Source organism: Benincasa hispida, chromosome 12, assembly GCF_009727055.1.
Source record: "Benincasa hispida cultivar B227 chromosome 12, ASM972705v1, whole genome shotgun sequence".
In the NCBI taxonomy this organism is placed as follows: Eukaryota; Viridiplantae; Streptophyta; class Magnoliopsida; order Cucurbitales; family Cucurbitaceae; genus Benincasa; species Benincasa hispida.
Genome location: NC_052360.1, coordinates 60952520 through 60963354, shown reverse-complemented (window position 1 = coordinate 60963354; position 10835 = coordinate 60952520). Strand labels below are relative to the sequence as shown.

At 26.9% G+C, this 10835-nt stretch overlaps 1 protein-coding gene across 3 annotated transcripts; it reads left to right on the top strand.

The window, feature by feature from the left end:
* Window positions 1–1712: 1712 nt before the first annotated feature.
* On the top strand, window positions 1713–8692 carry LOC120092824. 3 transcript variants are annotated; one of them, XM_039051029.1, is made up of 7 exons: window positions 1713–1848; window positions 2092–2177; window positions 6412–6480; window positions 6572–6619; window positions 8068–8127; window positions 8323–8385; window positions 8476–8692. In XM_039051029.1, exons 2-7 carry the CDS (start codon window positions 2115–2117, stop codon window positions 8494–8496), a joined length of 324 nt encoding a protein of 107 aa, XP_038906957.1. In that variant the 5' UTR covers window positions 1713–1848; window positions 2092–2114; the 3' UTR covers window positions 8497–8692. The 3 variants fall into 3 exon arrangements, with proteins under 3 accessions (XP_038906957.1, XP_038906959.1, XP_038906958.1); XM_039051031.1 differs by having other exon boundaries at window positions 1716–1848; window positions 8071–8127; XM_039051030.1 differs by having other exon boundaries at window positions 1749–1848; window positions 2105–2177.
* The last annotated feature ends 2143 nt before the right edge of the window (window positions 8693–10835 follow it).

Genomic DNA, 10835 nt, shown 5'->3' with positions numbered 1-10835 from the left:
CGATTTTCAGTCTCAAAAGAATTTGCAAAAGACTCAAAAAACTACATTATGAAGAATAGTAAAGGCAAGTATAAGAGCATTAAAAAAAATTAATAGGATGATGTATATTTAGTGCATCTGTATGATAGGTATTAATTATTGGTTTTGTATTGTAGTGTCATTTACAAGTGGGAACTGTCGAATGTGGATATTATGTTACGAGATATAAGCGAGAAATTGTGACTCAAGAGAAGAATATTATCATAGATGCGGTATGTCTTTAAACTATTTATATATATTATAACATTATAAATAGTGTAAATAGTGTAAATAATGTATATTTGACTTTTTATGTTTTATAGATTGATACGAGAAGGTCGTACTCGCAACTTGAATTGGATGAAGTATGCGTGGAATGTGCTAAATATTTAGGTCGCCATATCTGATGGGCTCCCAATAAATTTTGTGTATGTGGCTACATGGAAATACCAAAAACTTCTTTTTGTGTAAATATTTTATTCATAGCCATTATAGGTTATATACTTCAAAAAAAATATGTGGTGGAGGATATAATTTTAGTCTTGTGATTTTTGGAATATATAGCACATATGGATTAGTCTTGTAATTTTTGAATTATCATATATTAGGGCGGGTTGATAGAGTATATACTATTGTGGAATGGTCTTGTAAATTTTGGAATCGTTCTATATATGAAAGGTAATAGAAGAGTGGAATTGTTAAGTTACATTGGATACATTGGGCTAATATGTAGACTTGAAATATGTGCAACTGTTTATTTTAATTGATGAAATTGTCTTATTGGAACACATGTAATGCAGGAAACGAGAAATAAAAATTAAATTCGAATGTTTAATTTGAAAAAAAAATTATAGATTACATTGGAAATGTGTTAAGAATTAGATTACTTGTCCATTATTTCATGTCAAGATAAAAATATATTTGATAAATAAAATATGTCAAGAGTAATCACATATACGTAATAAATGTCAAGAATTAATCCACTTGACATGTCATCAGTGTCATGTGTATTATCTTTCTTGACACGAAAATTATATAAAGAAATATTTGTCTTGACATTTTTTTCAGAATTAAGTTATCACATTATACTTAATAGTTGAATACTCGACGTTTTTATAAGCGTCAAATATACCCTTTACTTGATATTGGAAAAACATCACGTAATCCAATTTCTGTAGTAGTGTCCGTTTATAGATTATTAAGGATCCGCTTGATATTCATTTGACTTTTGGTCTCTGAATTTGAAAATTAAATTAGAAACATTATTTCTACTTAATATTTTGTTCGTTTTATTTCTATATTTTATTAAAAAAATAATTTTCAATTCTATAATTTAACTAAGAATTCATTTGTTTCTTAAAATATGTAAAAATCAGGGTGAAGAAGTTAGAAAAAATCAAGCATAAATCTCAAAAATAAAAAATAAAAAATAAAAATAAAAATAAAATCATTACTAAATATGACCTAAGCAAACACACTTTCATTACATCTTCCATTTTAAAAAAAAAAACATATTTGTGAATGAACTTTTAAATTCAACTCTGTATTTCCTAAAGGAAAAAAAAACACTATATACTTAATTTTGAAAATTGACAATTTCACCGACAATCTTTTTTTTTTTTAATTGTATATATATTTTTATTAAAAAAAATTGAAAAAGAAAATTGAAAAAGTATATAACCTCAAATTGATCTCGTAGAAATCCTTGTGAGACATCTTCTTTACTCAACCGCCCCTTATATTCTTCCCCTTCCACATTTATCCATTTCTTCTTTTTCTTTTTCTGTTTTTTTCATTTTCAGTTTAACTCTCTTTCTCTCTCTCTCTCAGGTACTTCTCTCTCTAAAATTTCTTCTTCCTTTTCGCCATGGCCGAACTGTTTCTTTTTCTTCACAACTCCAACGAAATCCATTTATCTTTCAAAATTAATTTTGATTTCAGACCTAGTCGTTGCCCTAATACGACTCGGCCGAGTCGAGTTCAATTTCTATTTCTGAATCCCTCGTTTTCTTCTTCTTTTTCCTCAACCATGGCGGCGGCTTATTAATTAATTTATTAATTTTTTTAATTTAGTTAAAAAAATTAGGAAATCAGATATGGCGGATCATCAAAGAGACGGAGGAGAAAACTACTTCCCATTGGCCTTCCATCAAAACAAGGTACATTCAATTCACCTTACTTTTCATTTTTCTTTTATAATTATTTTTATCTCCCCTTAAATTTAGCCAATCGTTTTGGATTTAATATTATAGTTTCCTATTTAATTTTTATTAAAAAATATATATTATAGTAATATTTAAAGTTTAATCATTAAGATTTTTAACCAAATGGTGTAGTTAAATTTCATATATCTAAACTTAATTTAACTTAATTTTATGAACTTATTAGTTACAAATTTGAATATTTAAGATCGTTAATAAATTTGCTATTTAGTTTTGCGAAGAATATTAAAGGTTATGTCAACTACTTTATTTATTTAAAAAGTAATCATATGAAAAAAGTTATTAAATGCAAAATTAAAAAATTATATTTACTTATTATTTTTATTTAGTTATTTAGACAAATTTAAATTTGTAATTTGACCCGAATAAGTGGGTCAAGTTTAAACTATTTAGTATTTAATGACTTTATTAAATTTATTTTAGCATATTAATGAATGACCAATAAAGCAAAATTTTACATAATTTTTAGGGAGGTCTTTGCAACTTGTAAGTAAGAAAAACATAGAATTAAGTCATTTTCTTTTTAAACTTTTTTTTTTCTTTTTTAAAAAGGTAACTTTCTTTTTTATTCAAGGAAAAAAATGCCAAATACATGACCACCAATGAAATTTGCGTGGCTTTGGTTGGTGGCCCCATAAAAAAAATATTCAATGGGCTGTGTCGTTTCTAAATCTTTGGATGCACGGTGAAATTATCATTTATATATATATATATATTCTACATTAGTCGCTTTTTTCTAATAATTTATTCTTTCATAAATCCTAAAACTTTGAGAATCTTAAATCCAAATTATTGTGAAAAAAAGTTTGGTCTGTACTTTAAAATTTATTTTACTTTTTATTTATATGTTTCTTTTTATAAATTTTATATTTAGTTTTTTAAAATTAACTTGTATAGAAATTGATTAAATAATAATAATAATTTTGTGAAAAATAAAATAAAAGGCTCGTAGAATCAACTTTTACTTGTCAAAAGCAATGTTCTCGTTTTTTTTCCCTCGTTTTATTCTGCCACTTGGTATTGTATTTTAATATTTAATAATGTGACGTGGTTTGATTTGATCCAAAAGGGAGTGAAAAAAAAAACTGAAAACTGAATTTGTTTTGTCTTGAAATTACATTATCCCCTTGAGATTTTATATTTTAATTAATTTCAAGATGTTTCATTTATAAAATCAAGCGTATTATAAGAAGACATTGTATAGACTATTTGATTTTTTTTAATATTCTTGAATTCGTGTTAGGATGCTTGGTAAGATTGATATTAACATTTTTTTTGTGTGTTTAGAATTACTATTAATGCAAAGATAAAAGAGAAACATAAATCATAAAAAAAAAAAAAGGAAAATTCTTATAAAGAGAAAAAATCCAAAAAAATTTACACTTTATACAAAAAGTTTTAAAGTTGGAACTTTTTATTATAAAGTTTAAATATTTTTAAATATTTTATATTTAAAAAGACCCCTTCAAAAAACAACCATTTATTTACTAAGATTAACAAAATGAAAAAAAAATTATCTTACAAATGGTTTTTCCAGGTTTTTATTTTCCAAATATAAATTTATCTTAAAATAGATTTAAAATGGTCTAATTTAATGAATCAATAGACATTTTACTAATTTCTTGAATTTTTTAAATTGTTTAACAGTTCATTAAAATTTGAATTTTTTTCATGGGTCATTGATAGTTGGAAATTCTAAAAATTAGTTTATTAGACACAAAATTATTTTTCTTTGTGATGAGACCTAAGGCTTTAACTCTGGATTAAACATATCCATGTATTTTGTTAAAAAAAAAAAGTGAAATAGGTTAAATATCTATTGTACTTGAATTATAAATTCAGAAACTTATTAGACGCAAATGAAAAATGTACGAACTTACTAGACACAAATTAAATTTACTTAATATTTTTTAAATTTAATATTTTATTTAATACAAAATTATAAAAACATACTACAACAAAAAATATTTTTAAATATTTTTTAAATTTAGAGATCTATCCTACACGAATATAAATTAACATATTTATAAATATACTACGGCAACAAATAATGAGGTCCCACATTTTAATAATACAAAGTTGGACTATGGAGGTCAACTATTCATCAAAGGGCGCACACCCACATGCCTTTGGGCGTTGGGATATCTTCTTACTTCCTTTGAATCTGTCGGTAGGGTGAAATGATTCTTACGGTGTCGTTTTTTTTTTAAAAAAAATTATGAAATCAATTAGTTGACATGTATATAAAAATAAAACAGATTAAATTATAAATTTAGTTTATAAAACTATCTAATAAATTTTTAAATTTTTAATTTTATATCTGACAAGTCATTGGACTCTCAATTTTGTATCAAATACGATCCATCATTTTTGATTTTTTTTTTTAAATAGAGAAAAAAGTTATTCTTTAAATATAATTTGAATTTTATGTATCGTTTCGAAATTATATTTTGTGTTTAGCAGATCTATGATTTTTTCGAGACTAAAAAAGAAAAATAGCAATCTTGACTAAACGGAAAAAAAAAAACCTTTTCCCCTTGAGCAAAAAATGCTGCTTGCGTCCATCTAAAGAGTGAGTTTCTTTACGTTGAAGTCACGGATATATATATATTTCCGAAAATGTTTTTCTTTTTGGAGTAATAAATGGGATACTTCTCCTCCCCACATAAAGTATTTTCCAACACTTTCATTTAGTCATATTTATGTGATCAGCTTATTAAATATTATCACTATACATTAAAAAAAAAAAAAAAAAAAAAAAAAAAAAAAAAAGAGGCTTAACATATGTATTAGATTAAATTTGTTCCAAAAATATCCTACAGAGTAAAATTGTTCCCAAGAAAACCGTTTGGATCTCAGTTATTATTTCATGGGTATAGATATTAAATATTTGAGATTTGAATGTCTGAATTTTAAAAATCTGAAATAATTAATGTCTGTGTTTGGATATGCAATTTAACAGTGTGATATTAATTAATTATTTAATCTATTAAAATAAAAAAATACTTTTACCTTAAACGTAATTAAATTATTTAAATTAATTACTAAAACATTTAAACTAATATAAATTATTTATTATATTGATAATTAATAAAAATAATTTATATTAAATAGTTAAGATGACATAATATTATTTGATAAAGTATCCAATGAAATTTATTAAGTTTAAATAATATTATATTTAATAATTAATTAAAATTAGTATGAGTAAATAACTTATATTAATTTATTAATTAATTAGGTTATATTTTTATTGTTCAATCTCTCGGACGTATAAATCAGGTATTAAAAAACTCATGTCAAATGGGTTTTAAAATTTTCCGAATAATAAAATTTTGGATTTGAAAAAGTGAAATGATGTGAAACAAACAAGAATACTAAATGTTTGTCCGAAATCCCATAGAAAAACCTATTAAACAAACGGGGTTTAAGGGTATTTTCCGTTAAAATAGGTAATGAAAATTGGAGTGTGACAACATATAAGTAAAGATTAAAACATAGGACAAATTGCAAAACTTATCCTCAAAGTATGATGGTAGTTGCAGTTATACCCTCAAATTTCTAATTGTAAAAATTGAACTCTCAAACTTATACAATTGTTAAAATTGGACCTACAAATTTACATAATTGTAGAAATTGTGTAACAATTAGAGGGTTCAATTTGTATCACTTGGAAGTCTAATTTCTATCACTATTATAAGTTATTTAACACTTTCATAAGTTTGATGGTTCACTTTTTATAATTGAAAATTTGATGGTATAATTGCAATTATCACCATACTTGTGGGGTAGTTTTTGTAATTTGCCCAAATATATAAGTGATGTTATTTACATTTATATAGAAGATTAAGTCCATTGTTACCAATTATTATATCTCAATATATATGGTTAAAATCTTTTAGGTATCAATTTCTGCACATCAATCATCACATCAATTTACGTGAATTATATTGTAAATGCCATCACATGTCTTTCAATTTTTACACATTAATCTTTACGTCAATTTTCATTTGTTTTTACGGGAAATTTTATGGAACAAGTTTCATAATCCAAAATATAGCCGTTTAATGGCATGAGTAAAACCTACCTTAAGGTTAATTTAGGGATATTTTTTAGAATTGAAGGTAAATAATATTGAGAAATTTATGGTATAAAAATAAATTGAATACAGGAAGCAACAGGAGGAAATGGAAACAAATATGGAGGACTTGCGCCAAAAAAGAAGCCATTGATTTCAAAGGTAATAAATGGAAGTGGTTTCACCAGCTTCAATCATTCCTCTTTGTGAATTTTTTCTAACATTAATTTGGTTTTATATACTTTATACACAGGACCATGAACGTGCCTTCTTTGACTCTGCGGACTGGGCCTTATGCAAGGTACCATTTTTCAACCCACCATTTTTTCCCCTAATAAATTAATAAAATAGTAAAAACCAAATAAGTTTAACTTGGGGTCGGATTGTTCATTAAAGATGTCTACAGGAGGGGACAAGGACGAGAAAACTCTTTCCGTCCTCATTCCCTATTCCATTCTCTGTCCCTATAAATTTCCTCGTGGAGAACGGGATGGAGATTCCCAACAGAAATTTTGTGGGGATCGGATTCCTCATGTGGAAAATTTCCCTGTCATCATCTTTTTCTAACAATTCTTTTTATTTCAATTAAATATATTTTTTTAATAATTCCTTAAACATATCCAACATAATTTTCATTTAAATAAAATATTATCAATTTTAGTAATAAAAACAATAATACACATTCAATTTAAAAAGATATAATTAAAATGCTAAATTCTCATAATTTTTATAAAATCTAAGGAATTAAAGTAATAAAGTCTTAAACTTAAATAATTAAAACCTCCATAATGATCCTAATAAAGTCTACAATATTAATATTAATATATATATATATATATATTTATAATTTATAATACAAAAGTTCGGAACGAGGTTGGAGGACACGGGCTGGGGTCGGGGAATATATTCTTCGTCCCCCGTCCCGAATTGCAAACGAGAAAAAAAAATCCCCACTCCATTCCTCGACATTTCTAGTGTTCATATAACACAAAGAAGAATTGGATTAGGTAAGATTTATATAAATCTCTTTCTCGATTTAGGTTGGGCTAGTGCTTTTATAAACTAAGTGGACGTTTGAGGTACTGAGTTAGTTATTATAATATTTGAGCTATAATAGTCTGTACTTTAAAGTGCAAGTTATTTTAGTCTAAGTAAGAAATAATAAAGTTGGAAACACCAATTATTCTAGTTGGAGTCCCAAGCATAGAGTAAACTAATAGCCCACCCCACCTACTTAAAGTTGGGGTCTAAACATTTTTAAATGGTTTGGTTCAGTTTATGGGTTCAAAAAGTAAATTTTTGGTTCAATGGCTTTTTTCTTCTTCTTTGTAATTCATTAAACCAATAGTTAGCCACTTAGAGCATGTGTTGAAATTGATTCTAGAATAGTTGAAATCACCTCTTCTTTTTTTTTTTTTTTTTAATTTTCAAATCACTATAAACATATTTTAAAATTAATTTTGAGTGATGAAAAACGTATTTTAGAATGATTTAAAAAATAACAAAAGTGATTTCAATGATTCTAATCACTTCAAAACATCTATCAGTTTCTATGTAATCTCGCCTTAAAATAAAAAAAGACTTTTCTACCTGGGCTCATTAAGTTTTGTTTTATTTTATTTATTTATTGAGAACCGGCATTAAGTTTTAATTGATGTTTATTTAATTAACTTTTAAAATAAAAATTTATACGTAGGGAGCTTATTAATGATTAAGCTATTAATTTATGTTTGTGTCTGGTCTCCGAAGCAGCAGGGAGCAGGGCTCTGTAACAGTGTGGCCGTTGAAAAACTACAGCCTAAACTTCAGGTAATCAACTTGCCTTTACTTTGGTGGATGTGTGCATGTTTATATATTATATTATTTTTGAATTTTTTTTTTTGTACATTTGAAACATGTTTTAATTTTATAATATATAAATTTTATTTACTTTTACATTTATATTTTATATATCAAATGTGAGTGTTCCCTTTCGTTTTTTAATTTATTTTTGATAATTACCAGAGGACCCCAAAGCCACAGCTTCCACCAAGGAGGCCGGTGTGCACATCCGAGAAGGGCAATATCGTAAGAAAAGAAAATCTGATTTAAAAACTTTAATAATTGTTTTGCCTTAAGTAAAAGTAAAACTTGACTTTGGGTTTTATGGTAACGCAGGTAGAATTAATAGAGAATTAAAAGCCTATGTGAAGAAATCTCAGAGCAAAAGGTCTATGGAATGGAAGGATTCATTTAATTGTGCAATTTTTAGCAGCAAAATTAATTCCAAACAACCTTTTTCTTTTCTTTTTAAATGAAGATGATTGAAATATTTGTATCATTGAAATCGACTTTTAATTTGGGATATTTTATGGTTTTAATTTTTTTGGATAAATCACATCTGACTAATTGATTTAGGAAATTTAAGTAGTATGGTTCTATTCAAGACAAGTAAAATAACAAGTTTTAAGTTTGAGATTTGAACTTTCAATATGTAAGCAATACTTATGTAGCGAATTGAAATATTAGGTCAAATTCAAGACTAAAAAAAAGAGTTCATCACTAAATTTTGAGAGAACACTCTCAAACCACCATAATTTTATTTCAAAATATGAATCAAGAAGTTTCTCTTTATATTAAAACCCTAAAGTGGTTATTTACCGCTTTAAAAAAAATTAAAACATATAATTAATCATACTTAAATGCTAATGTTGCTGCATATTGTTTAACTTGTTTGACGATGGCTAAGCCTTATTTTGATTCTTTGCTAGTGTATTTTCTTCTTGCTAAATTTCTTCTATTCCTTTTTTTTTAAAAAAAAAAGAAAAAACAACTTATACAATTTTTTTTTAGTCTAACCAATTATACAAATGACCTAACTAATATTTCACATTGTTGAGATATTTAGGCCTTAATTTATGTATTAGGCATATATTTAGACTATAATTAGGAAATTTGGTTATCTTCCTTTCTTTAAATTCCTAAATCTCAAGTTCATACAAAAATTATTCATTCAAATATTGTTTCTACATGGTATCAGAGCTCAATCCCTAAAGTTTTCCATTTTTCAGTTGTCATTGTTGTTCGATCTTTGTCTCTGTTGGTGGCCGATCGATTTAGATCTACGCTTCGATTCACTCCAATTTTGTTGTTCAGATTCTCCATAAGTGAACCTCCAACCGTTCCAGTCACGCGATTGGTCAAATTTTCAGTCCAAAACTCGATCCCCGATTTCCAGTCCAGAACTCGACCCGGTCCAAAATTTGATCCCGATCCAGAACTCAACCCCCGGTCCCCGGTCTGGATCGATTTTCGGTCTAGAACTCGATCCTCAATCAAACTCGATCTCTAATTCCTTGTCCAAAACTCGACCCTCGACCCCTAGTCTAGAATTCAACCCTCGAATCCCCGATTCCCCATCTCCAATTCGATCTAGTACTCGATCCAAGTATTGGCCCGTGATCCACCATCAATAAAGGCACATCTATCTCCAATTAGTAGCCCAAGTTCGTTTCTACTTTGCTTTTGTCAAGCATAGTTTTGGTTTGACTTTGTTAATAGGTTTCAACCCTATTCTATTCCGTTTTCAAATCTGGCATTCATAAATCTCTGTTTCAGCTAAAAAATTCGTGGGTTCTGTTTTAGATCTTTATGAAGGTATCTGTTTCCAACCTAGAAGTTTACAAGTTCCTGTTTCTAGTTTAGAAATTCTCTGTGTGCCAGTTCTTCATAGATTTTCATAGAATTCGTGGGTTTTGATTCAAAATTGCTTCTTTCTATCATCTAGTTATTTCTATGACCTTGAATTTAAGAGAGGGTGTTGATATATTTAGTTAATTTATGTACTATACATATAATTAGACTATAATTAAAAATTTTGGTTATCTTCTTTTCTATAAATGCCCTATATAAATCTCAAGTTAATACCATTCAAATATTTTTTCCACACACATCAAATTCCTTTCCTTATACCATTTGAATTAGCTTAGCGTTAGTACTAAAAACCAAAAAGGGAAGATTGATTGTGAAACGCAGCCTTAAAAGTGAAAAACAGATGGCTTTCTTTTCATCCAGCTGGTTGTTTTCTTTCCAGTTTGGCTTCTAGGTTTCGGTCACTTCAAATCACAAGTGTTTTAATTGTCAATAATATAAATAATCACGAGTGTCCTAGAACGTTGGAATTTGACACGTTGGTGGTTGAATCGTTTTTCTTCTCCTTTTTCTTTTGTAAAATTACAAAGAAAATAATTATATATCTTTTTCAAAGTTAATACGGAAAAGGGGAGAGAAAAAAAACAATGTCTGAGCAGTGACCGACCAATGAAGGGGCACAAGTTTATATAAATATAATTAGATGCATTCAATATAATATTCAAATCATATCATAACATCAAAATGATCCTAACTAACTGACTTACGGAAAATGGCATATTCATAATTTTAACTGTAAAATTTTAGTCCATTTGTGTCATATATATCGTTCTTGAACTTTAAAAAATATAAACTAGATCATTGACAACTTGATTAGTGTGTCTAAT